General features: G+C 44.9%; 1 protein-coding gene across 1 annotated transcript in view; it reads left to right on the top strand.

Moving 5' to 3' along the window:
• COL4A3 (collagen type IV alpha 3 chain) overlaps nucleotides 1-27,813 on the top strand; it is a 124,483-nt gene that overhangs the window by 49,295 nt on the left and 47,375 nt on the right. The window contains exons 2-17 of the mRNA XM_037522148.2: nucleotides 9,164-9,220; nucleotides 10,909-10,998; nucleotides 14,410-14,454; nucleotides 15,361-15,405; nucleotides 16,014-16,076; nucleotides 16,738-16,791; nucleotides 17,515-17,541; nucleotides 18,284-18,361; nucleotides 20,044-20,106; nucleotides 20,233-20,268; nucleotides 23,370-23,411; nucleotides 23,634-23,711; nucleotides 25,273-25,335; nucleotides 25,704-25,763; nucleotides 26,943-26,987; nucleotides 27,202-27,255. Coding sequence (XP_037378045.1) covers nucleotides 9,164-9,220; nucleotides 10,909-10,998; nucleotides 14,410-14,454; nucleotides 15,361-15,405; nucleotides 16,014-16,076; nucleotides 16,738-16,791; nucleotides 17,515-17,541; nucleotides 18,284-18,361; nucleotides 20,044-20,106; nucleotides 20,233-20,268; nucleotides 23,370-23,411; nucleotides 23,634-23,711; nucleotides 25,273-25,335; nucleotides 25,704-25,763; nucleotides 26,943-26,987; nucleotides 27,202-27,255 — 900 coding nt within the window. The remainder of the gene's footprint in view (nucleotides 1-9,163; nucleotides 9,221-10,908; nucleotides 10,999-14,409; nucleotides 14,455-15,360; nucleotides 15,406-16,013; nucleotides 16,077-16,737; nucleotides 16,792-17,514; nucleotides 17,542-18,283; nucleotides 18,362-20,043; nucleotides 20,107-20,232; nucleotides 20,269-23,369; nucleotides 23,412-23,633; nucleotides 23,712-25,272; nucleotides 25,336-25,703; nucleotides 25,764-26,942; nucleotides 26,988-27,201; nucleotides 27,256-27,813) is intronic.

A 27,813-nucleotide genomic window follows, 5' to 3' on the forward strand; every position in this document is an offset into this window, starting at 1 on the left:
TTAACATCACTTGTAATCAGGGAAATGCAAATCAAAGCTACAATGAGATACCATCTCACACCAGTGAGAATGGCACATATTAAAAAAACTAGCAACAACAAATGTTGGCGAGGTTGTGGAGAAAAAGGACAAACCACTATGGAGAGCTGTGTGGAGATTTCTTGAACTATCAAACATAGAGCTTCCATATGATCCAGCAAATTAATTTTTTTAAAGATTTATTTATTTATTTATTTATTTATGCATACAAGAGGTGGGGTGTAGGCCAGAGGCGGGGTTGGCAGAGACAGAGTGGGGAGCAGAACAGGAAGACTGACTGAAATACACTGCTGAGGGGAGCAGTGGGCAAGACAGGAGAGGTCTGCTGCGTCATGTGTGTCAGCTCCCTAGCAGGGGATGGAATTTGTGCTGCAGTGGCTGCTAATAGCTTCATAGTGCTGAGACTTAACCCCTTGCACCATTAGGAAGATCCCCAAGTTAATTTTTAAATGTGACTTTCATGTATCACTTTAGCATGACTTTTATATATCATTTCATAATCAAGATAACTGACACCAGTTGTCAACAAGGTTTTTTTTTTTTTTATGTAAAGGGCGAAGTGGTAAATATTTTAGGCTTTGTGGATGAAGAGGCAAAATCAAGGATATACTTGTCAATACCATTATAACAACAAAGCAAATACCCACATATATTTGGGCAAAATAGGAGACTTTATTTATAGACTCTGAAATTTGAAATTCATGTAGTTTTTATGTGGTACAAAATACTATTTTTCTTTTGATTTTTTTTTAACTATCTGAAAATATAAAGCCCTTTCTGCTCACATGCTGCTCAAAAACAGCCAAGACACTGGATCTGACCTGTGGTCTGCGGGTGCCAGCCTGATTTATGCAGCCCATTTTATGAGCTGCCAGTTATGTGTGTCTCCAGGGCGTTACATCATGGGGTGCGGTGGGGGAGAGGTTGGGACTGGATTCTCGCTCCCCAAGGCTTCAGTAGCTACAGAGCCAGTGACTCATGAAATATGGCCTCCTGGCTCTAGGTCACATCCCACCCCCTTCATTCCTGCCTTTCCAATGCACACCCCAGTTTTCTTATCTATAAAACGGGGCAGATGGTTGCACACAGGATCATTATCAAGTGTCAGTAATAGGCTCCCTGATGCAGGGAGCTCTGAGCAGTACCCTACAAAGTCAGTGTCCAAAAAATGGTAACCTGGAGGTCTTCACAGTACAGACTAAGTGTATTTCCCCTACTGCGTCCTTTGACGGGATCCTGCAGCATCTGGTAATCTTCCATGAATGGCAAAGGCCTCTTCATTCTACTGGACCCAAAACTTTCCAGGGCAGGAAGAAAAGAGAAGGTGGAGTTAATGATTATAGACATCACCTGTGTGTGTGGCCAGGTGGGCATACGTGCCCACTGCTTTGCTCATTGCCACGTGTCCCAGGCCTCACATTGCCACCTTCTTTGTTGAGCCAGCAATCTTTATGCTTGCTGTCATCCAGAACATCAAGAACGGATGACTGACTTAGATGTCTAGATTCCGATGATGCTCTCTGGAGCATCACAGGGGTTTCTGTGATACCCAGTGCGGTGACAGTGGATTCTGAGCGGGGTGAAGGGACCACTGAGTGTCCTCCTGTACTGGAGGGCACATGGTCAAGGTCATGTTCAATTGCGCAAGGCAGATGGGGGTGGAGGAAATGGTGGGGGCCCTGCACAGGGCAGTGTAGGGCGTCTGTGTCTGTCTGGCAGGGGCTCAGTGCTGGTCAGCTCTTCTTTTCACACACAGATTTTCACCTCAGGCTATTGCCTGGGCACAGGCTCAATAATCATAATGCAGAATCAACAGGCCTGCTCAGTAGAGTGTTAACCAGCTTTAAATGATGCCAAATTCCCTTCCACTAAACCAGCCTGGGCTGGGCTCAGGGCAGGAGAGACTGGAGAGAGGGCAGAAAGGCCACTTCTGTTTCATAAGAATGCACGTAAACTGGGCATACTGTGTTTTAAGAGTAGAAAGAGGAAATATCCAAGATGATTTGGTAATTACTTTTTAGCCTATTAAAGAACAACAAAAATAGATGTGCCTATTTATTGGCTTACTAATGAACAATACAAAAGGTGTGGGCATCATTAGATCCTTAATTAGTTTGAAGAGACAAATAATACTTTTTTACTACTTTCCAGTGCTGGAAAGATATTAAAAAATATATGAGACCCAGTTCATACTGGAAGTCCAGGAAATATAATACACTCTTAATTCACATGCACTGATTTAGCCTTATTAAATTAATAAATTAGTAATAGTCCATGTGGTTGGTCATGCACAGCAACAGTTCAAGGGGAGAGAAAAGATTTCTTTGATCCTCACAGAGTCCCTGGATGTAGCTGGAATTTAAATTCAGAAAGACAGATTAACAGGAGAAAAACATGGGAATTTTATTAATGATATGGCCGTGGAAGTCTTGACAAGAGAGTGAATTAGATCCAAATAAGTGGCCAGAGCAGAAAGTTTTTCCACCTTTTAGAAAAAGAAATGTTAATTTCGTGGAGCCTTGACCAGACAAAGGAGTCTGCCCGGGGGGCAATGAATGTGAAGAGGAACAGATCAGAAAGATGAGGGTTCCTTTAGCAGGTGGGCAAATTGTTGGACACCATTGCTAGTGTCTCCAGTAAAAGGAGAATATATTTTCTATAGTCGAGGGGGAGGTCTTCCTGAGTTTGCTATTTGTTACTTTCCTGCAACTCAAAATAATTTTTATGTCAGAGGCATCCTGGGGGCGGCATGTTCTGCTTTCTGAGAGCCTGCCGTGGGCATCCAGTGTGCAGGCCTGGGTGCTCTGCCAGTGTCAGCCCAGCTGGCCCCACTTAACACATGTGGAAACTGAGATTCTAGAGATCCCCAAATGTCACACTCTGACTGGTTTTGCCTTTCAAAATTGCTGCCCATCCTCATCTGTATGTCTAACCTAATGGACCAACTTATCCAAAAATAACTTAGAACACTAATGACTGCTGTGGGGCATTTTCAATCTCCCAAAACTTCCTTTTCTCAGCACAGGAGTAGACAGCCATGGCTCTATAATTGACAAAACTGAGTGGGACACCTGGCTTGCTTGGCATCTGGAAGCTTCCAAATGTTTTTAGGGTTCTAAAACTACCTCTTCGCAAAAATTAATTTCCTTTTTTCCCTTATGTACTCCCTTATGTAGAGCCAAAGGTTGCCTAATAAATATAAGGTAATAAATATTCAATATGGAAGTCTGCTATAGTAAGTTCATCACACAGGTGGTTTGGCAGAGCTGGGACTTAGTCCCCCTCTGCCATGTTCCAGAACAGAAAGCAACGTGCAGGCCACTCTTGGGTGATCCTCAGGCTTGGGGTCCCTGCTGAAGGAAGAGCCTGGGGGCTGACCATCAGCACTATCAGCGGATGGCCTCTGTCCAGGACATTTCCTTTGGCCCCTTTGGGAAATCCCCCACCCCATCTAGGCTCTTCTGGGGCTAAAAGGAAAAATAAAGTAACATCACACAGAAAAAAGCCAAAACTTAATATTGTATATAAGAAGAATGCATGTGGTTATAAAGCTAAAGATGAATGAAGCAGACCAGGGATGTTTCTCCTATGTTTAAGGACCCGGGACATCCGGGGAGAGATGGGGTGTTTTTACATCACAGACAAGAGGGGAGGTTGACCACCCCCTCCTCCTTACTCTGTGAAGATAAGCATCTTAGATAGTGAGAACATGGTCACTGATAAACCTACAACCAGATGAACCCCCCCAAATTACATCCTACATAAATGGGGGAGCAGCAGCAGCTTCTATGATGAGGCAAAGGGCAGACCTAAGGACACGATGATCTTCTTCCATCAGCGGACTTAGGCAAGGACAGAAGGGAAGTCACTGCTCATGGTTCAAAACACTGTGTGTGCCTAAGTGGAGTGTCTGGAGACCAGGCCTGAGAATTTTGGCATGGCCTGGTTTGGGCACTTTCAGCATCAAGTACTGTTGGGGTCTTAAACTAGTATTTTATTAAACAAGTAAATCTATCAAACACCTGAGCTCATGTACAAACAGTATTTGATTAATCCACTAATATACCTGCCTACACTCGGAGGGTGAGTCCTATTAACATGGGAAGTTAATCCCATGCAGTTTAGCGATACTTTCCAGTCTCTCGCCACACCCAGGATCTGACATGGATTTGGCCTGAGGCCTGTGACGGCTGGACCTCAAACCTTTTTAGTTCTCTGCTATGAAAGCCGACCTTGCATTCAAAGTGAGGTCATCAAATATGAATGTGGCTGTTCAAAGAATGATTCTCACAAGTTCAAGTATCTAATATACAGAAGTATGAAAACACGTAATGTTGGCCCACTTCCTGGTGTGTTAATGGTTCGCGAGGGGAGAACAGCCAGAAAGTCATTAAGACCTTTCTGCTCTTGACAAAAGAATTCTCACTTCCTGAAGGCACGGGGAAGTCAAGAGATGCTTTCTTGTTGGAAGAGGAGAACATCAGCAAAGCTTGCATGGGGATTGTCCATTACTCATGCTTTCCTCCCGCTTAGCAGCACTAGGCCGCAGTGGGGGTTTGGGTTTTTTTGTTTGTTCATTTTTGGACAGTATTTGATCTCTCCCCACAAATGTGTCAGCCCCGCAGTTCACCCACCACCATCACACCCATCACCACAGTCCTGTTCTCTTCCCTCCCCTAGCTGGGCCCTCCCCTGCTGGATGCCTCAGATCTGTGGTTCCCTTGCAAGTTCTGTCTTTTTCCTGCCCCTTTGTCCTGTTTCTCTCTATTCCATGTAGCAGCGAAACCATCCGATACTGCTCTTTCTCCTGAGTTTTTCACTAAGCATCATCCCTTGCAGCTCCCTGTTGCCACACATGGCGTGAGTTTGTCTTTTTGATTTGCTGAGTCGTATTCCGTTGGCCACAGGGGGTTTAAGTGACTTAGAATTTGGCTAGTCGTGAATGGGTTATATTCCATTCAGGGAATTGGGGTGCAAACATGTAGCTCAAGCTCAATGGAAATGAAAATATGCCACGTTATCTTTCAGCCAGATAATCCACTTGCGCTACCGCCTGACTGAAACACACAGGCAAATTTCAAATTTTGTTGCAGAGAAAGCAGCATCACTAAGAGATGGGGCCACAGTCATAACCCCCCAAACCAGCGAGGTGCCCTGTTTGAGTGCAGCCTCCTGAGGCAGCGCTGGTCTTCCCAACAGCAGGGGACCCCAGAGCTGGGGGCTGTAAGTTTGGCTTCATTCATCAGGCGCCACGTCCACATGTCAGCAAAACCATCGCCAACTCTGCATCAGGTCGCGCAGGTGTCCAGCCGGCCGCACCCTGCAGAGGCCGCGCAGCCCAGGCCTCCCGGGCTGCCTGCAGGCGGGTGACACGCGGGCATGTGAGAGCAAAGAGTTCGGGGGCCCCTCTCTCAGGGACTCTCCGTGTAAGCGGCTGGACGGGCCAGAGCTCCCCACGACTCTGCAACACACCGATGCTCGCGGCCCCTGCGCCCCGCGGGCTTCTCCCGGGACGCGCCTGCCCCCTGGTGGAGCTTCGTGGTAACAGGGTTAGTGCGTCCGCAGGTTGCACTTAATTACTGTAACCGAGAAATAAAAAACGAAATAACAAATAGATTCAATATAAATGCATAAAAGGACCTATTTATGTGACAACTGATTGGAAGATTGGATTTAAAACGTTATAGAAAATTTCTATTCAATTAAGAGTGCCTGGAAAAAAGTGAGAAAAATATGAATTACTATCTAGAAGGACTCTATGCTTGCTCCACAAAGAATTTTTGTTTCAAAAAAACCCAAACTGGAACTTGCTGACGGTGCCTTATGGGTGTCACTGACCAAGAATGATGTCCTAGAAGCCCAGACAGCACCCATTCCCAAAGAAATAACGTGAAGCCTATTTCACGTGGTTGAAGAATTGGGGTGCCTTTTATATGTTGTAGGGTAAGGTAAAAAAGTATCAGGTTTTTCTGCCCTCCTGCCAACAGGATTGATGATGGATCCTTGCGGTCCTGAATGCATGCCTGATGGCGGGCACCTGGAGTAGGGTTGGGCATGCGTAAGTGGGTACAACTGAGCTAAGACTGGGCTTATAAGGGTGGCTTCACGGGGATGCCAGCAGAAGAAAGAACAGGAGAGCAGAGAAGCAGAGCCACGCGAAACACCAGAGGACATTGGAGAGCCCGAACAGTATGAAGACTTGCTGGCAGGCCTCCCAGCCCCCCAGCACCCCTGCCTGCTGTGTACCTGGTAAATCCCAATAAAAGCCTGAAATGCCACCAAGGGCTCCAGGACTCTCTGCTCTCCTCCTCCACCCATCTGCTCGGGTCATAGAGATCCTGCTCCGTGTCCTCCTGCCACTAAACATGTGTTAAGTTAAAATGTCTGAAGTGTTCACAAATTTGGTTTTCTGCTTTAACTTTTTCAATTAGCCCACCAGCTGGTTCCCAATCATCAAATTAGACACCTGCCCTCATGGGAAACAAAAGCTCCATCTGTTTTTCCTAAAGGTTCAAGACCCAACCTGGAGGACAGAATGAAAAAACATCAGGAACTGTGGCTTTAATGACTAAGAAGGGGAACAGACTCGCTGTGGGTGGGATGGGAAGCCAGACCCAGGCAGGAGGGAATTCAAGGCAACAAGAGGCCATAGGGTGCCCCCACCCTCGGGGCACCCCAGTCTGTTTCCTGGGGACTCTCGGAACTGTGATGGCCACCTGCTGAGGTCAGGACTCAATTGCAAGTGAGCAGAGATGGAGAGTAAGTCTTTGATATGAAATGAAAGATTTGCTAAAAATTAAACAGCTTTTCCTTTTCCAATGGACAGTAAGGGTCTTGCAGAAGGTTGAAGATCTTATTTCAAAACAAGTAATCCGGAGTTAATTGACTCAATTTTGGCCTCAGGGTTGGGAAAATGGTGTGGGTGGGTTAAAATAAACACCTGTTTAGGGGAGATGTAGCTGTATGAGGGAGAACAATGGCATGTAGGGTTGCAGTTTACTTTGAGTGGTTTGGCAAATAGGTGTGTGGAGAGAGAGAGAGAGAGAGAGAGAGAGAGAGAGAGAGAGAGAGAGAGAGAGAGAATGGTAAAAGTTGGTGAATTGAACTGGAAAGACTTGTAGTTGTGCATTAATTCTTTGTAATGCCTTTCATCTCTTCTAAGAGCTTAAAGTTTTTCCAAAAATTATTTTTATAGCCAAGCAACTAAGAAACAATTAGCCTCGTGTTTAACTAGCCAGTGCTATTGACAAGCACTACCACAATCAAGATTCAAAAAGTTCCATCGCCTCAAAAACTGCCTATTTTCTTCCTTCGTTGCCCACCCTTTAACTCAACCCTGTTCCACTTCCTGTGCCTAGTTTTGTCTTTTCCAAAATGCCTTATGAATAGAACCACAGTATGGATTTTCAGGCTGTTTCCTCTCACTCATCACCATGTCTGCTTCACATAAGTATGAGCTGTGCTAAGTCCTAGCTGGCCCTTTTTTATTGCTGAATAGTATTCCACTCCATAGAGGTACCAAGTGTGTTGGGGTCGTTTCTAGTTTGGGGCAGTTGTGAATTAAGCCTTAAGAATATTCATATACAGAAAAAAAAAAAAGAGATGAAAGAGACCTGCCTCCAGGGTTTGTGATTTAGTGGACCTAACATTTCTAAAAAGTTTCTGGGTGATGCTGACACTGCTGGTCTGGGGACCCCGCTTGGAGAACCTCTGCTTTAGTAAAGTATACTCAAATATGTGATTGAAATGGACATAAAAATTTAAAAATCTAGAAGGACAAGATTAAGTTAATGAAGTAACAATATGACTTAATGACTCCAAACATCTGGGAGAATACTTGGAGAAATGTAAACTTCTAGAAGACACCAAATAGCCAACCCTTGGGGAAAATGCAGACTTTTCTCCCAAGCACTTTCTACTCATATGGGTTGTGATGTGTATAAATGGTGAGACTCAATGATGAGAGTCTGGAAATTGCTATGCCTGTCCCTTCCTTGAATGGCAGCTTTGTTGATTGCTTTGGGCCCAGGAAAATATATTTGATGAAAGATATTGTTGTTTATCTATTTGTTTTGATTGCCAGATAGGGAACTCCACTTTGGGAATAACCGAGGCAATGTTTCTTAACTCTTCCTAGCCAGCATCACCAGTCTTGTAGACTGACTCTGTCTCTGCTGTCAATTGCTATGTTTTCCTGGGGAAAACAATTAATTTTCAGCCAATATTAACTAGAGGAAGAAAATTAAGGAAAAATATCTATATATATCCACAGGCTACGTGTCAAAACAAATTTTAACTCCACCATCTTTAACGATTTCTCTCTTGGTTTTGTATTATTTTTTTTAAGATTTATTTTTATACAAGAGCTGGGGTACAGGCCAGAGGAATGGGAGGGTGAGAGGATTCACCAGAGACAGAGTGGGGAGCAGAACAGGCAGACAATAGAAATACACTGCTGAGGGGAGCAGTGGGCAGCAGGAGAGGTCTGCGTGCCATGTGGGACTCTTGCCTGACGGCCAGGGATCAAACCGGCACTGCAGAGGCTGCGGGCAGCTTTGCAGCCCAGCGCTCAACCACTGCGCCACCAGGGGAGGCCCCTGGTTTTGGTTTTTTTTTTTTTTTGATAAGAAAGATCATTGTGATGCCAGCATTCATTTGTTCTCTTTAAGGACACATGTTGAGTTTTGATCATCATTTTTTCGCCCTGAACATTATTTCGGGGAAAGAAAACCTTGCAATCACCTATAGTCAATATTGCCCAGTAATATACGCATCTGCACATGTGCACATTATGTCGAAGATACATTTGCCTACACTAGGCCACGCCTTCCTACAACACAGATTCATGACTCAACTACGTATTATTCTGAGAAAGGATAGCGCTTTGTCCTTTCCGTAAACCAATTCCTTGAAATTCCTAAACACAGTCGGAGTGACCCACGGTCATCTGACAGTCAGTTGTCCCTTCTCTTCTCTCACTTTCTGTGGATAAGGTGCCACAGTGGCTGGTGACTCCTGGTGAAAGGTGCTGAATATTCGAAGAGAGATGTCTGCTTGTGCCCTGTCAGCCGGGATTTTTTTAAAGCTGTTTTAAACAAAACTCTTTCTCTCTCCCTCTTCCTAGGGCTGCAACTGTAAAGGCAAAGGCCAGTGTTTCTGTGATGGAACCAAAGGCGAGAAGGTAAAACAAAGCTTAGTCCTGCTTCTTGTCACCACCGCTCTCATCAGGAATCTCACTTTCCCTTCGTTGGTAGCAGAAAGAGCAGACGTTTTCTACTCCAGTTCCCACATTCAATTTGAAAACAAGTGTGTACAAACATTAACCTTAAAAAGAAAAAACCTTGTAGGAATCTTCTTATAATTTGGTCATTAAATTCTAACTCTCGATCAATAAAGAAAAAGAAGTAAGTTAAGGAAAAGTTTAGAAGAATGACTCCACAATTATGCTGTTTGCTAAATTCTAAAGAACAGCTGAAAACAACCTGATTCACCTACTTTGGCATAAAATATTGAAACCAGAATGCGCAGCATGAGTGGGAAATCACCCCTGGTGGCAGAATGCCGCGGTGCCTGCTATGCAGAACAGGCCAGAATCCAGCAAGGCAAAGCAGTTCCATGCCAGAATTCAAATAAAGGATGCTGTGAAGTCTCCTTAATTCGCTCCACTAATTTGAAAGTTGTGCCAGTTAAGACAGAGGCAGAACTAAGGTGTTTGTGTCTTTGTTTACAAAAATCTTTCCCTAGAAATACAAATGAATTATTTTTAACAATATTGAAAGGTGACTACATAAAAATATTTTCAAAGAACATATTTTGAGTTCTTTAGGTAAAATAACTGCCACATAATATATATATATGTATTCATTATAATCATTATAAGTATACATATATATATATATATATATATATATATTTTAAAGTTATTGTGTCCTTTGCACATAGTTTGAGGTTTGGCCTGAAGTTAAGAATGTGGCCTGTTCAGGTCTGTGCCTGCTGTGACCATGTCACATGAATAGCTCATTCTTACTGCATCTAGCACGAATCCAGTCCTGCATGTATGAGCTGCTTTCCAGGACATGTGGAGGTAGCTGAGGATCTAGAGGGGCCAGCACATTCTTTTATTTCTTTTTTAGTGGGTGTGCATACACGGTAAGATAGCTGGTATGTTTTTTTTTTTTAATTTCTAATAAGATTTTTAATTGAAAGCAATTGACTCAATCAAAGAGTGCTCCATGTCCAGAGAAGGACGAGCTCCTGGCAGGGCCCTGTCACCCAGTGAGCCCAATTACTTTCACTCACTCTTGATTTCCCCGTAATGGCATCTGGACTTCCCCGTAATATCATCTGACTCTTTGTAAAAAACAATATTTAGCTCACACTTTTGGTTATGTCATTGTTGGTATCTCTCCCACATCTCCTACACAAAGAGCAGATTGAATTTCTAATTCCTGTGTAATCAAGAAAGACCCAAACGTGTCGCCCGCATGTTGATCTTCTCAAGCTTACATAATAATTATGCACACTCCCCGGACATTCTTGCACTTACTCACTCCATTCCCCAGCAAACACACTCCACTAACCTCCAACTTTCTATCTGGTTTTCAACTCCTTCTTGATGCCCTCTGCCTAATCTCCCTAATCCGAGCAGCTCTACCTTGTGGGGCCCACAGAACTAAAGACCCACATGTTCAAGTCTATGGACAAGTGCTGATAGTCACCAATACACTCAATGATGATTTTTTTTTATCCAAAAAAATATAATCCAAGTTATCATGAAGATATAAAGGCAAAAAAACAGTGGTTGTGGTGGGTGCATTGTTGTTGGACAGTTGCTATTCTGTGTGCCTGGTCTTGTTTTGATTTTAACAGGGAGAGAAAGGTTTTCCTGGACCCCCTGGTTCTCCTGGCCAGAAGGGATTCCCAGGTCCCGAAGGCTCACCTGGACCACAGGGACCCAAGGTATGTTATCTCTAAGCCTGGGAGATCCCCACCCACCCAACCTTCTCTCTGCTTACCCCTCGGGCTGCTGAGAAGCTGGAGAAAATTCCACATCTCAGCCAACTCTTGGAAGTCATAGGAAATTCCCACCCTCTAGTCTGCTTTCTGCTCCAAGACCTTTCAGATCCACATTATCTTCAGTCTCTTATTCAACTCCCTCCTCCTCCCTGACGCTTCCTGCCCCTGCCTCCTTTTCTCCTTCTTTTAGGACCATCCATCCGCCTGTGTCCTGGGCACTGGGATCACCACTAGAACCTTCTTCCAAGAGGCGTCTCCTCTTGCAGGACATTCCAACATTGCTTTGCTGTTGGCTATTCTCTCTCAGTCCTCAGACATGAACAGATTCCCCATCTAGTGTAAAGCTTCTCTGGTCCTTCAGGTCCTGTAATCACAGCATTGCCATCCTGCCCCAGTCTTGCCTTCTCTGACCAGCTTCTTAAAGACAAACAACAGCTAAACATGCTTTTGTAGGTCACCTCCTGCTCACTTAGCGGGTAATGATTTACTCTCTACCCCTCTGCCCTAAAACACACCAGCAGAGCTCACCAGCGACTCTAAATGGCCAAGGTTGAAGCCTCTTTTTGTGTTTTTCTTGACCTGAACCGCTCTGCTTTGTTTCAAAGACGGGACTCACTCTTCTCCTTGGAACATTGGTCTCGGCTTCTGGAATTCTCCTGTCCCTCATCCTCCTCTTTATTTCCATCTTGCCATCCTTTATGGCTCCTCCTCCACTGGAAAATCAGGGAACCAAGGTTTTCACCAGAGCCCACCGCCCTTCACACTCATCACAGTTTTACCCTAGAGCCTATGATATGTAAACGGTTTACCTTAAACAACTGCTCTGGAGGATTTGCAGTAGAGCCGCTGGGCACCGGGCCTGCTGAAGTCTCTTCCCTGCTGGGCATAAGCCTGAGCAGTCCTGGCCACACTCCTGACTGCAGACCTCCAGCCTGCTGTGGGCTCACTAATGCTCTGGGAAAGGCTGTTCATTATTAGGGATCCCCAGAGTGTCTTTTCATTGGACAAGTCCTGTACCGAGTACCCAGCGGTCATCACAGGCAGCCTGAGGCCTGTATTCCTGAATGCAGCCCATTATCTCCTTAAATTGTTTCCATAAGTCACGATGCTGGTGATAAGAACTTCATTCCAGTATTGTCTCCATTTTACAGATGAGGAAACTGACACTCAGAACACTTAAGTCACTGCTCCTGGGTTCCACAGCCAAGTGGTGGCAAAACCAGAGTTCAAACTAGTTTTATTTTATTTATGTATGTATTTCCCCAATGATGTTTATTGAAGCAAAGTGGGTTTACAACATCGTATTTGTCGTAGGGGTTAGAGGTTCAAACCTCTACAGAGGTACATGTAAATGACACCAGCACGGCTCTTCACCCACCCCCTGAGCTCCAGGCGCCAGTGGGAAGCTGACTGTTTTCCGGGGCTTCCCCTGTCATGTCTGCCATAGTCATGTGTGTGGCTTATCCCATTTACCCTCCTGATCCTCATTCTGAAAATGTCATTCAGATTCTGGATGTTGAGTGTCCTGGTGGCAGCCTCCCTCCAGGCCCTGGCCTGGATGTTCCTCCATTTCACAGGGGGGTGGATGCACCCCTTCAGCCCGGGACTGAGATGGACTTAATGCCAGCTCCTTCCTTATGGCTTTGGCCTCCACACCCACTGCTTATTTCTTTCTGCGTTTCTTTAAAATGCCAGCAATAATGAAATAGTTACAGGTGTGAGCATATGGTACTTAGTTAAAAAGAAAGAACAAACGGAGTACCCCCAAGTGGAGGAACTGGTAGGAAGCCCTCCCAGAGAGAATCCCCCTCCTCACTGGGGGCTCAGCCACCCCCAGGAGTATGGTCTCCACTGGTCAGGAGAGAATTCTCCAGTCAGCACCAAAGAAATAATCATTCCTGATCCCCAAGGAAGATGAGACGATATCCCATCATAAGACCTTTCCCCATAGGTGGGCACCTAGGCCTGATATCACTCCCCCACTACTTCTCTTGTGCTTAAAACTTTTCATTTTGTCCAACTTTTCGGAGCAGCTTTCTGCCTGCTAGATGGAATGCCACCCCACTGACAACTCAATAAAATCAACTCAGTCTTTATAATGAACTTGGCTGGATTTTTGCCGGTGAATGTATTGTGGGTTACATGGTGCTACATGAAGTTAATCTAGAAGATTGGCACGCCCTGTTGTCAAGGAATTCACAGGTGTTTGATTGTTTAATTCACTCAAAGCCCTGCAATAAATGAAGATGACAGACTGGCTAAAAAAGGAAGTCTCTTTAGCCTTGATGAGAAAAAAATGAAAAAAAAAAATGTAATGAAGCCCTTATACATAAAATGTAATCCAGAAAATCTTGGTGTTGTATTTAAAGGATCTCGTCTAGATGAAGCCACAAAAGATAATTGGATCAAAGGCAGAAAATGAAAGCATATCCAAACATAAACAAAAAGGATTGCTCAGAATTATACATTTTTTTATCATAACTTTAGGTATTTTCTAAAATTGACAGTGGGGTCATTGGCAGTGGGTCACTGCTGTCTTCCAAGTAACCAAACAACTGCCTGGGAGGTGGGGGACGGGGGAAGGCCTGACCCCCCAAGGAGTCCACCTGGATCAGGAAGACAGGCCTGGCCAGCAAAGTCCAGTCTCAGAAGGCTCCATAGCAACCCTTTTCTCAAATAATTAAAAATGCCAAAACAGACCGAAACTCTCAAGAATGAGGAAAACAGCATTTGGATAATAGAACTTTCTCTCCCAAGTGGCCCAGTTAAAAGTCTCTGTTTAAGGTTATGCTCCAAGAAACAGGGCCTCAGACTCTTCCTGAAACAAAATTATCTCAGTCCATGCAGTCCTTGCTTGGCTATTCATTTATTTGTGCAAATCAGGGCACAATTTGTTAATGAAGTGTTCCACCTACACAGAAGTATTGACTGCATTCTCCTCTGCCCTTATCACTCCTCCTTATCAGATCCCCCAGCTGCCCACCAAGGTGGGCTTTTACAGGCATTTCTCAGACACCAAAGTGAACAAGAATCACCAGCTCATCTGAACAAATCAACAAATCATTAGGGCTGGGAGGTGGGGGAGACTGAGATCTGCCTTCTCCCCAACTGGTTGTGCTGACATGGCAGCCCCCGAGTTTCCTTTTGAGTAGTCAAAGTTTGAAGAAATCTTGGTCCTTTCTGATGGGTATTTTAGCTCCAGTGTAACAAACAAACAATTGAGCTGTGCTAACAGTGAGGTAATAGGAGAAAAACAGTTCACCTTGTGAAGAAAATGGAAGCTTTAGCAGATGGGTTTCTTGGTGCCAGATACACGTCATCATGTTCACCTCTTGTTTTCTCTTTTGGATCTAGGGTTCCCCAGGACTCCCAGGATTCACTGGCCCCAAAGGTGTAAGGGTTAGTAGTCCACTGAGTCCATCATGAATGTTTGATGAAAATGTTTCTTCTTTTAAAAAGAACTCTGCTCTGTACAAGTTATGCACATGTCACAGAGGAGAGCATGGAGGGTGGTCCTCTCTGTAGATGAAGTTTAAGAACAGGTAAAACTGATCCATAATGTTGTGCAGGTCAAAATAGTGGCAAAATAGTGGTTACTATATTGGGAGCAGGAATAAAGTGACAGGAAAAGGACAGAAGGAAACATTCAGGGGTGAGGGTTGTGGGGGATGTTCTGAGGCTGGGCGGGAGGTGGTCATCCAGATGTGTACACCTGCCCCATGTAAAGGGTCCTTAAACTGTTTCTGGAAGACTGGCATCCTTTACTGCAGGCAAATTATACTCTAAAATCTATATCCCCCAAAGCCTGAATCAGTCTTTTTTTTTTTAAGATGTGTTTATGTATACAAGAACTGGGGTACAGGCCAGAGCTGCGGGGGTGGGGGGAGGGGAGAAGATTCACCAGTGACAGAGTAGGGAAGTAGGGAACAGAACAGGCAGATTGACTGAAATTTACTGCTGAGGGGAGCATTGGGTGAGACAGGAGAGGTCTGTTGTGCCATGTGGGTCAGCTCCCTGGCTGGGGATTAAACTCACACTACAGTGGCTGCAGGAAGCTTCATACTACTGCATATTAACCCCTTATGCCACCAGGGAAGCCCCCTGAATCAATGTTAATAATCTCTTTTTAAAAGTTAAATTAATGTAAGATTTACAAAAACCTTTTAAAATATTTTTTTGTTTTTCAAATCATCATTAGTCATTCCCAATTATAGTTGCAAGATGGGGTTATTGGGATGATAAATCATTTTATGTTTTCAAGTTGAATTTAAAAAGCGTTCTTGTCTCCCATTTCTATGTCTCTAGGGAATTACTGGATTGCCAGGATTTTCAGGTCCTCCCGGACTTCCAGTAAGTACTGAGAAAAATGGTGTATTTGGGTAAATGAAAAGTAAGTGCATTTTAATAAAGATTGTAACACAATAGCACAGGAAATGGGCACTGACGCATCTACTACGTACGTAGTGAAAATGGCACCATAGAATCATAAAATGTATCAGGGTGGATTCTTAGGACATACATGCAAGGCAAATTGTATTTGCTGAATTACAACTAGAATGGAATAGGTTGGGTGGGGTGGGATAGAAAAACTTTAATGCCGTAGAATAATGCAAGTGTCACCTGTACACATACTTCCTCTTGTTTTTCCTTTCCTCCCAACATGAATTATATAAAGAATTTTACATAGAAGATTTTATATTTTATATAGAAATTTTATATTTTATATAGAAAGTCCTTTTCTTTAGTCTAAAATATCTGAACCTCACTTGATAATTTTTGGCTTTAATTAGTCCATTTTGTTTGCTATGGGTTTTACTTAAATTACTGTCTAAAATAACTGCTGGATTTCCTACTTAGCTATTTAAATAACTACCTGGATTTGCTCACCTTTCCCCTCACCTTGGGTTCCTCACTGTCCACTGACCACGTCTTCTGTTTGACATTTGCTCTGATTTTAGGGCATCCCAGGCCATCCTGGACCATACGGGCTGCCTGGCTTCCCAGGATGCAATGGTTCCAAGGTGTGTTCCTCACACACAGGGGATGATGGACATGAGCTTTGCTGACGAATAGATCCAGCCACAGAGGCAATGAGGGGAGATGGGCTTTTCTTGGAACACTTGTCGACAAAGCCAGTGGTCATGTCTTCAGGACAGAAATAGAATATTGAACTGGGAAGCTTCCTGTTTTCTTTCTTGTACTTTGCTTCCTGAGAATCTTTTCTGGAAGTTCTTCCACAGCTGGTTAATTTGGAGCTGAACTGGTCGTTTAAGCTGAGGCTGTGAGTGTCTATGGCTCAGACACGAGAACCAGCAATGGAAAACCAGCCTTGAGAGAGAATGAGGGTCTCCATGCACGTCATGTCCTTTCTCTCCTAACTGCCCTCCCTTGCCCCCCACCCCACTTCCCCAGCAGGGAGGCTTTGCCCAACGTTTCAAGGAAACAGCAATTAAAAAGTCAGTTAGACTTTGGCCATTTATTCACAATTTGAGAAATAGTAGATTCTAACCCTGGCTTCAGTGAAGATAATGATTTTCTGGCCTTTTGCCTGAAACCTAGGAGCTATAAGGAAATTGGGTTATTTGTCTACATTTACCACTGCAAGGTCGAAAAAAGAAGGGAAGATTCCTCACTAGGCCATTTCTGAGCAGCCAAGAATGACGGACTCTGCCTGTCTTGCAGGGGGAGCCAGGCTTCCCGGGACTCCCAGGGACCCCCGGCTACCCAGGCATCCCGGTAGGTTTCTGGCCCTAACTCCCCACAACAGACAAGGAGTTTCCTCCCCAGGGGCCATGCGCAGAGCTCCATCGGGACCTGGGTGGGGGGAGCTGGTAGTGACCAGTGAACTAATGGGGAATGAGTAAGTACTGAGTTGAGACTGTTCAGCTTTGGAGACATCGTGCGGAGTTGCTTCACAGAGAGTTGGATTCACTCCAGGAGAGGCCTGGAGTGGTGTTAATTCAAGTGTAAGGAGAAGTGGGGGTCAGCACCGGGAGGTGGCCTCTAGGGTGTGCACTGCAGGTCGAGGACCTTGGGTGTGTAGAGGAGGAGCAGCTCTGGTGGGGGAGAACACCTGGGGGTGTCAGTGGAAGACAGTGGGGAGGGGCAGACAGTGCCTGAGGCTGCCAGAAGTCAGGAAACTAGAGCCAGCATCTGTCATGGAGTCAGCAAAGTCAGGTGCTCACAGAGCTCAGCAAGAGAGACCCCCAGGAGGCCGGAGGGCAGAGTGGAGCTGGGGGGTGAGCACAAAGGGAAGTTTGCAGAGGATGGGATGGGGCCATCTTGGGGATGGGCAGATAAGGGGGCTTTGCTGGTTAGTTTAATGAGGGAGATTGGGCAATGTGTCAAAGCCAGGCGGTGGGGGGAGGAGGCAGAGAGCAGAGAGCAGGGCCAGGAGGCTGCTGTGTGCTGGGTTTGGCCCCCTCCACCCTGTTGTTAATGTGATGCTCCTTCTCCCAGGGCGCTGCTGGTTTGAAGGGAGAGAAGGTAAGTCTGCTCTGGCATGTTATTTTTGAAAACCTGTACTTGTACATCTGAAAAGGACTTCTGTTAAATATAAGATGTAATTATTCCAAAGCAGTTTTCATAATAACTTCAGAGACCTTAGTTGGGATGTGTTCGTGCTGATAGAACAATGTCTCCCAACCCCACTCAGAAATATACTTCTAGGGGCCTCCCTGGTGGCTGAGAGGTTAAGTCTCAGCACTGTCACTGCTAAGGCCTGAGTTCGATCCCTGGCCAGGTAGCTGACCCATATGGCACAGCAGACCTCTCCTGTCTCGCCCACTGCTCCCCTAGGCTGTGTATTGTAGTAGAGCCATCTGTTCTGCTCCCCATTCTGTCTCTCTCACCCCCCATATCTCTGGCCTACACCCCAGTTCTTGAATGCAAAAACAAAGTACCTCTAGAAACTCATCCATTCTTTCTTCAAGGAAATAATCTAAGCAAGAACTGGCCTCGAACTCTGGGCCCACCCTCTAGATCCGGGGCTGCCATCTGTGTTGGTGTCTTAGGAAGTGGCTCATCAGCCCTGTGCCTTCCTCCTTCTACTGTAAATGGTCAATTGGAGAAAATATGAAAATGCTGGAAATTCTTCAAATTGGAATAGCTACATAACCCTAAACCATTTATCTATGACAGCCTGAAAAGCACTTTTATTCTTGGAGCAGTTTGACTTGAATAAAGTGTTTTTGAAAAGAGCAAATGAATCATTTTCTTCATTCTCCAGGGTGCTCCCGCTGAAGGAGAAGGGCTAGACCTGCATGGGAAAGGTGACCCCGGATTGCCAGGAATGCCAGGATTCCAGGTGAAACTGCCCACGTGAGCGCTCTCTCTCTCTCTCTCTCACTCACTCACGCACACACACACACACACACACACACACACATGCACGCACACACACACACTCCTTTATTCTCTTCTTTGTCTCTGACTTTCCCCCTCTACATCTCTTCTCACTCTTACAAAGATTTTAATGACATTCCTATTTCTTCTATTTCCATACATACCTATTTCAGTCTAAAACTTTCACCTATGATAAGAAATTACTTGAAGCTGGTAGAAAAAGATGACTTTAGATACCTGTCTTTAAATTTCTTCTTAAACCTCGGCCTCCCAAGCCTTCCTGAAGCTAAGGGGGACTCTTCAGGGATTAAGTCTGCCCCACTTTGTATTCGCTGGAATCAAGGATGTGTTTGCATCATACATTGAATACAATTTAAAACTGCAATAACAGTCCTATTGTAAACTGTGCAGAACTATAGATAACAGGATTTTATTTAAATGCATTTTCTCCTGTTGAGGACTTTGCTTTCTTGCCTGCGGCTATGTAGCCCATAGATGACCCTTGGATTTTCAGGTGGGCACCAGCTTGCTTTTTTCAACAACTGCTGTTTAACTCCCTTTTCCTTGGAATTCAAGAAGACAAGGCTGTTAAACAAGGGGGGATTGGCAAGAGATAGGTGGAAGACGTGTCAATGCTTATCTGTGAGACTAGTCATTTGTAATTGCATCAAGTCTGGGCTGCAGAACCAGGAATGACGCAATTTGGGGCCACTAGTGGATTTTGAGAAAAGATGCAGAATATGATGACTCCTGGGTATTGTGCTTAGGAAACATCTGTGGGGCCAGATGCTGAAGGCAGGGATCCAGTAAGAGGAGACAGTAGCAGCCGGATGTTTAAAGGACATCGAGTGGCGCATAAATGTGTGCTGAGGGTCAGCTGTGCTCCTGCCAAAGCTGTAACAGCGGGACACACAATGATGGGACAATATGTAATACATTTATATCAGTTATATATATAAAATAATAGGTAAGGAATATTTACAAGGTGCTAATTATGTGCCAGGGGATATGCTAGGCTCTAGAGATACCACCGTGTACAGTCTGCTCAGAAATAGTTGGAACTATTCTTGCCCTCATGAAGCTCACATTCTAAGGTAGAAAATAAATGTAGACTCATGTGTGCTATGTTAAATGGTAATAAATATCAAGGAGAAAAATAACGCAGGGACAAGGGATAGGAAGCGGGTTAGGAGGGGATGTCTGGATGGGTAGGACTGTCTTGGGGAAAGGATGACATTTGAGTCAAGAAAAGAAAAGGCAGAGGAAGTGAGTCAGAGAAATCTGGGGAAAGAGCGTTGTAGGCAGAGGGGAGCAGGTGGAAGGCTATAAGAGAGGAGCATGCGTGGAAGAGGAGGAGAGGAGCAGAAAGTGCGGGGAGAGCGTAAAATCACCCTCCCCCCAAAAAAGTCAGACTCTTCTAAAGTAAAACAAGGGCTTGGGTCATCTTCCTGGGAGCAGTGTCCTCTGGGTGGGCCTGGCAGCCTGTTACCTCGACAATGCTTGTTTAGCATTGTTGTAACTAATGGTAGCCCTAAATAAGGGAGCCTTATACTCAGACTTTAAAAAAATATGTTGACGTAATCAAGGGATGCTGTTCTTAGGTGAGAAGTAAATTTAAACTTGCTCTTATTCTCCAATTTCAAGGGTTTGCCAGGCCTTCCAGGTGCCCCCGGACCTGTCGGCCCGCCTGGCCCTCCAGGATTCCCCGTGAGTATGAAGCTGCCATTGCTGCAGATGCAGTCTGATGATACATTCAGTATAATTCAAATTTTTAAACTGGTTTTCTGGCTTGATGCATTTCCTGCTGTAACTTTAATTTATGGATCTTCCTAGGGCTATCCAGGAACCATGGGCCGTCCAGGACCTAAGGTAGAGATTACAGTCCAACAAGCTAACCTCCTAACTGCCCTGACTGCACTGCGGGTGCAGCCACTGGGGGTGCTGCTCTGGAACTCCCCAGGATCCTACTGGGGGAGAGGAGCACAGCCTTGAAATACCTGTTTCTCTTACCCTGGCACTTCAGTAACTTGTCTTCTGTCATGAGAGCTAATTTCAATTCCAGGAGCTCTTTATCAGGCAAAAGGCAAGAATTCCTAGTCCACAGGTTTCCTCCTTAGGGCAATCCTACCAGTTGCCCAACACTTTATCCTATAACTTTTTTTAAAGCGTGATTTATTTATACTTACATGAGCTGGGATACAGGCCAAAGGTATGTGTGTGGGGGGGGGCGTGAGGTGAGAGGATTCACCAGAGACAGAGTGGGGAGCAGAACAGGCAGATCCCCTGAAATACACTGTTGAGGGGAGCAGCGGGTGAGACAGGAGAGGTCTGCTGTGCCATATGGATTGCTCCCTAGCCAGGGATCGAACTCTTGCTGCAGTGTATGCAGATAGTTTCATAAGTGCTGCTTCTTAACCCCTTGCTTCACAAGGGAGGCCCTATCCTATGACTTAGAGTGGCTGCTTCCCAATCCAACCCCATCTTATGCCAGTAAGTGAAGATGACTGTTCATGACCCCACCAAACCTGGTCTTGCAGGTGCTTCTATTTAAAAGGCCAATTGTTTCAGGGATGAAAAGAAAATTTCCTCTACCCCCTTAGGCTCTGCATATGGGCCCTTTAAATCAAACTAATAAAAGTCAGATTCAAAGGACAAAAAGGTTTATTTCGTTTGCCTACAGGAGGCTCATAGAAATACAATGAAAACCCCAAAGAAGCTGTCAGATGGAGAAGCCTATACACCATCTAAACACAGGGCTATAAATTTGTGGAGAAGAAAGAACAGAAAAGGAACTTGAGCTTCCAGGGGCAGTAAATTGTGGCAAATATAGGGGGAAGCCAATGGGCCCCAAGTGTTACTTCAGTAAGGTCTGTGTGTACTAGCCTGGGGCAGTGCTGCCTCTGGTGTAAGATCTGTTGGGTTCCTGGCACAGGAGGGAGGAGGGGGCCCTCACAGAAGGAAATGGGTCCCTGCCTTCAGGCAGAGGGGATGTGGAGAACTGTGGTGTGAGCTGCTGCTCCCAAGTGCCTCACCTCGGTGAGCTTTACCTGGAAGCATATTCTGACTCCTGCATTAGCTGAAGGGGAAAACAATGAGTGAGGCTAAGGCCCCAAGAAATCAGTACTTATTTTGGGTGGGGGTTCTCCCCAAAGGCCTCCCACTGAGTGTCACTGATGCTCACCCCATGTCCACACCCTGTGAGCGGGGCAGGATCCTGCTCAGAGGCTTGGCAGACAGTCAAGGACAGAGCTGGGGTTTCACGACCTTTGACTCCTGACCTTGAGCTTTTTCTCCAGCTGGGGTCTCCCTGGGGGAAGAGCTGTATACGCAAGAGCAAAACAAGCCAGGAGACCCTGGTTGAAATGGCGGGTGGGCATCGTTAGTGAGGAAAACTAGGCAGTCAGACTTGCCCCCATCCCTGAGTTGCTCCTGTGGTCAGGGGGCTTGAATTCTATTCTGAGCTTCTCTGGTAAGTTTTGAATCTCAGAATCCTGAAGTTCAGCTACTTATCCTCATTTTTTTTTTTCTAATGGATAATTTGGTGTTTTACTTGGTTTTTTTTTTGTTGTTTTGTTTTTCTCCCCAGGGCCCCTCTTTTAACCCCTGATCACTTCACCTCCCTCAGTTTGTTAGTGGCTGATGGTTGTGGAGGTAATTCTCTTTGTCACATCATCTGCTAAGTAGACATCATTGTCTTGGGCATTCTGGGGGTGCTTTTCTGGAACTCTCCAGGATCTAAATGTAACTCAATCTGTTACAGGGCAGGGAGAGGGGACACCCCAGACCCCACAAAACTGCCTATTCTAAATGGGTTCTGCCATCCGCCGCATCAACACAAAACATGTGAGACTTTAATGGGAAGGAACTTTAATAAAACTAGGAAACAATACAGGAAAGGCAAAGAAACTAGTTTCTAAATCAAGCACCCAAAGTGACCCGTCCCCTCGTGGGTAAAAGTCCATCCATATGGGATTGGCCCAGAGCAAGGCCCCAAAGCCTGCCACGAGTCTAAAGCACCTTCCAGTGGGGACCCCAAAAAAAGGGTCAGAAACAATCAGACAAGCCCAGAAGGAAAAAAGCAAAATCAAAATCAAGATAAAAGCTGCCATTGTCACCTCCCCACGGGTCTCACCCACATCTGTGTCACCCAGTCCACGACCAAAAGGCAAGCAAGGTTTCTTCACGTGTCTCTTGGCTCCATGCGCCTCCTCCAGGTCTCCTTCTTGCACTCCATCCTGCTTTCTTCCTTCTCAGTCTCCTCTGCAGCTTCTTCTCTCCCTGCTCAGCTCCACCCTCCATTTGGGTGGGGCAGGGAACCTGGAACCTCCCCCTTTCCTGGGGACCACCCTGTTACACCTCAAGCTCCTTTCATTTTCCTGGATATGGCAACATTTCGTCTTTCCTTATGGCTGAATAGTATTCCATTGTGTGGACAGACCACGTCTCCTTGATCCAGTTCCCCTATCAGCGGGCACCAGGCTGGTTCTCCCACTAATATTTAAGATGAGAACCAGAGGGCATCAGCAAGTTCAGTCCGCAAGCCGTGGAGACAAAACTAACTAGTGACGAGCCAGGAAATGGCCTGAGACCGGGCCCCGTCCCCTCTCTACCTCCCTGTGTCATCACTTGTCATGTCAAGTAGATTCCCTCAACTCTGGCCCATAAAAGATCTCTGTCCTTAAAAGGAACACTTTGAAAATTGGAATTACTTTTGTTACGGGACAGGGAGAGGGGCACCCCAGACCCCGCAAACCTGCCTGCTCTAAATAGGTTCTCCCTGTTACACTTTGAGAAGAAAGCTAAAATAACTTTTAGCTTAAAAGTTCTAAAATAACTTTTAGAATTATAATTTTTATAATTCTAACATTAAAATCTAAGTGCTCCCTCACAAACATTGGAACTTGAATGGGTTTAGACTACTTGTTCATTTTCACTTTTTAAAGATAACTTGGTTTTGTGTTTTCTTACAGGGCCACATGGGTGACAACGTGATAGGACAGAAAGGAGAGCGGGTAATTGAAGTCTGTGGTTGATTTGGGTCAGATATGTAAAATTCCTGAGCAGTCACCTAGACATTGTCTTCACAAAATCACCTTGAGAGGAATGTTTTGGCTGCTGCTCAAACTTCCATCTACTCTGTTTTCCTACAGATGAGCTTAAGGGGAAAGCACAGCTCTCAGATGCAGTAAAGGGGACGGTGCTTAGCTTCCCTTGCTGAGTGTATTTGTCTTTAGGGTGTGAAAGGATTGACAGGACCCCCGGGGCCTCCAGGGACAGTCATTGTCACACTGACCGGCCCAGAAAATGAAACGGTAATTCTTGTGATGTGTCTTGTGCCTGTCTTGTGCCTCTCTGTCCAGCCCTCGGAGGAGAAGGCCGGGTCTGGCTTGGCTCGTGCCCACCTCTACCCCAAGTGTGTGTTCAAGTGCTTTTGAATAAACAGTGGCACCAGTGTGTCTCCAACTGGATGAGAATGACCCAAGGGCCAGTTGCAGAGGGGTCCTAATCAAGTGTGACCCCAGGGACAGTGCGGTCCCTTCCTCTGTTATTTTGACATTTGCTTTTTGCTCCCTTAGTGGAGTAGCTGGAAGGACCAGGGTGTGTTCCTGAATCCAGTGCTCAGAATCTGCACCAGGGGGTGAGAAAGCCAGGGGGTAGCTACAGTTTTCATTTGAATTAACAAGTAATCTTTTATTCATGTATTTATGCATACAAGAAATGGGGTATAGGCCAACGGTGTGGGGGATAAGAGGATTTACCAGAGACAGAGTGGGGAGCAGAACAGGTAGATCTACTGAAATATACTGCTGAGGGGAGCAGCGGGTAAGAGAGAGAGGTCTGCTGCGCCATGTGGGTCGCCTTCCTGGCGGGGGATCTAACTCAGGTTGTAGACTAGATAGTGCTGAGACTTAGCCCCTAGGCCACCAGGGAGGCCCCCAAACTTTTAAAATTTATCTATTATGAATTGTTTTAAAAAATAACTTGATTAAGATAAAATCCACATGTCATAAAATCCACCCTTTTAAAGTATACTATTTAGGGATTTTAGTTAGAATCCACTTTTAACAGCTTTGTTGAGATATAATTCAAATACCTTAAAATTCGCTTACTTAGTGTTCAGTTAATTCTAGAACAAAAAAAATATCCTTAGCTATCACTCTCCTACATAGTTAATTTTTAATGATAGCAATTATCAACATGAAATTAGGACAAGTTAAAACATAACATAATGAAATCTGATATTAACAAAATAAAAAAAATTGAAAAATTGGAAAAAATTTAACCTGCGGAGAAAAACTGAGAAAAAATGAAGAAGTTTAAAATTTATTGGGTGAAAATTGATACCAAAAAAAAAAAAAAAAATCCTACCTTGAACAAAACCTAGGTCTGACAGGTTTGACCCACAGGGTAAAAATGAGTTTGAAAAATATGATGTTCACAAGAGAAGACTCAGTGATAAAAATATAATCAGTAAAATGTGATAAGAGCAAAAATTAATGTAATTAATGAATCAAATCATTAATGTAACATCCACTCAGAAAATAATTGATTATAGCAAAATAATCTCAGTGTCATCGGAGTGAAAGTAAAATACATTAGAAATGATCTGTGCTTCTTTGGTTTTAAATAGCTTTAATGTAGTTTGGTCCAAAGGATATTTTCTTTGAAAAAAAGTTAGTATATTGTTTTAGTGTAAAATTCTTACTCAGGTAAAATTCAAAATGTGTCAAATGATAATGTTTTGTGTTAAAGTGAGTTCCATAAGGAGTTTGTAAATCCAGTGTATTCAAGAGAATAGAGGACTTTTCCATGTATGATCAGTAAAATCTTGTTTGATCTGTTTGTAATGAGCTTAAATTGGTTTTGTGGCAGGACCTCAAGGGGGAGAAGGGAGAACCAGGAGCCATGGGCAAATCCGGACCTCCTGGACCCCAAGTAGGTCATTTCGATCATGTTGATCCCTTGAAACATAAAGTAGAACCTTAGTGTGTATCCTGATGTGTGATCTACCTGTGAATCATGGTATTAGCTAAAGCATGGTAATATTTTACTGTGGAGTTCATGAGTTCCTAGAATTATCTTAAGGCCGAATCTTTGTACTATTTTCCATGGACCATGTCCCCCCCTTAGGATCTATCTTCAGCATCTTTTTTTTTTAATTCATACTCATGAATAACCTGTCCCTCTTAAATGACCCATCATTTGAGCAGTTTTTTAATATAGCAAAATAATCAGAAGGGTAAAACAAATGAAGATTGAAAATCAGTGATTTGCAAACCTTAACCTCACTCTCATTCCTACAGGGGCCACCTGGAGAGTCCTACGGCTCAGAAAAAGGTGCTCGAGGGGAACCTGGCATGCAGGTACGTTTGGAAATTCCGTGTCACGTGCAGCCTGTACATCAGTGCTCAGGACACATTAGGTTGCAAGTGCAAGAGGCCCCAATCAAAGGAGCATAGATTTTTAAGGATTTGGGAAGTGGAACTTGCTCAAACATCTGAGCTGTTGAAGGCTAAGATAGACTCCAAGGACTTCAGAGCCTAAAACAGTCGGGGCAGGAGTCTCCCCAGTTCACTCCTGCTTCTCTCTGGTGTCAGTTCATTCTCTCCTTTGACAAATCACCTCCTTGCCCGTAGGGGGCAGCGGGGAGAAAGAGGAATGAATGTGGCAGCAGACAACTCCAGTTAAAGCCATGGGGGCAGAGAGCATCTCCCTGTGTTCCTCTAGAAAATCCCTGGGGATGGCCCTGGTTGGCCCAGCCTGGGACATATGTCTCACTCTGCAGCAATGACTGTGTCTGGAAGGAAAAGCCACCTTGATTGGCCAGGCCAAGGGGACAGGGTGCTCCAGTGACTGATAGCCCAGTCAGAACCCACAGAATGGAACTGGCAGCTCCCCAAAGAAAACAGGGCTTGTTGTGAACAGAAGTGTGACCCCGGGAAGACAGAAGCAGCAGGGGCTTACTGCCCCACCCAGCTCTACAGTGTAAATGTTAAAACATATAGATTGTTTAAAAATTCTATATACACAGGCGAAAGTATTTATTTTTTTTCTATGCAAAAGTGTTCCACTAAAACGATGTGTGATTTTATCATGGGAGGTCAATTCTCTAAAAGTCCCCCCCCCCCGAAAACCACTTCTGTTTGGAGAATGTGCTATGTCTTTTAAACATAGGTTTACTCGTAAGCACTTGCACAGTCAAGGAATGACCAATAGTTCAAATAAATCAATGATCTTTGAATACTCCCTCTTTCTGGGTTTTCTTGTTCCGTCTCTGCTCAGGGTCCTTTCCTCTTCCTTCTGAGCTTGAAAGGACAACATTAACGCTGACTTAAGCTTAGCTCTCAGTTTCGCCTCTCTCCTCTTTGACTGGCTTCTGCCTTCCCTGGCGGGGGAAGGTCAATGTGTGTTCTGTTCTCGTTTCCCCCTCCCACCCCTCCAGGGGAACCTCAATAAGGCTTTCTTGCCTGAGGTCAGGCAAGAAATAAATCAAGTTATCCAGATTTATTTAATGACCTGTCCTGGTTTGGTTTTTATTTCAGGGACCACCCGGAACAGACGGCGCCCCTGGCTTCCCCGGCACCAAGGTAAAGATGGGATTGACCCATCAGCGTCAGGACAAGGTCGGTCCCCTCAGATGAAGGACTGTCCACCACTGAGTGGTTATAGTTAACAGGAAACCTCTAGCTTTTAAAAGCAGCATTTGGAATCATAGTTTTATACCCTCCCTGTGAAGAGAGGCCCTTGAACACCTGCTGTGACTTTGTTGTGCCTCCTGCCCCATTCTCTTTCCTTCCTTAGGGAGCCAAAGGCAACAGAGGCCTCCCAGGGTTGACGGGTGAAGATGGCCTGAAGGTAAACCCCCCTGACATCCTGCCTTCAGCCCTTGTGGGCTGCATGAGCTTGGCCACCCTTGCCGTTCCCCATATGCCCTGGACTAGGTGTGAGGAATTGCAGTCAAAGTCTATTAACATCATTAGTGTCTCTGTTACTCGGAAATGGGAGGTGTGGCAACCAGCAGCTGAAGGGAGGTCTCGCCAGAAAGATACTAAGATTGTTCTGTGAAGTAGAAGCTGGCTGATTTAGGACCAGATTTCAGTCCAGCATGAGGAAGGAGCTGGAAAGGACTTGAGTTGTCAAACTTTTGCATAATTTGCTAACAAGCATAGGCTAGACCCTGTGGGGCTTAACCTGGGCCATGACATTCTAAAAGGTCTAGATAAATTCCTTGTGGACCTTATTCTATGTCATTTGTTTCTGATATTACAGAAATTCTCAAATGTTCAGACTCAAGACTTTTTTTATATATTAATATTACTTCCAATAGAATTCTAAAATACCCTCAGGAGGAAATAAGAGAGGAAGATGGTTAAGGACCCCATGTCCATTGGGCCACTGGGAACTTTGCCTGTA

The sequence above is a fragment of the Talpa occidentalis genome, unplaced genomic scaffold, assembly GCF_014898055.3.
Source record: "Talpa occidentalis isolate TD23 unplaced genomic scaffold, MPIMG_talOcc4v2.1 talOcc4.3, whole genome shotgun sequence".
Lineage (NCBI taxonomy): Eukaryota > Metazoa > Chordata > Mammalia > Eulipotyphla > Talpidae > Talpa > Talpa occidentalis.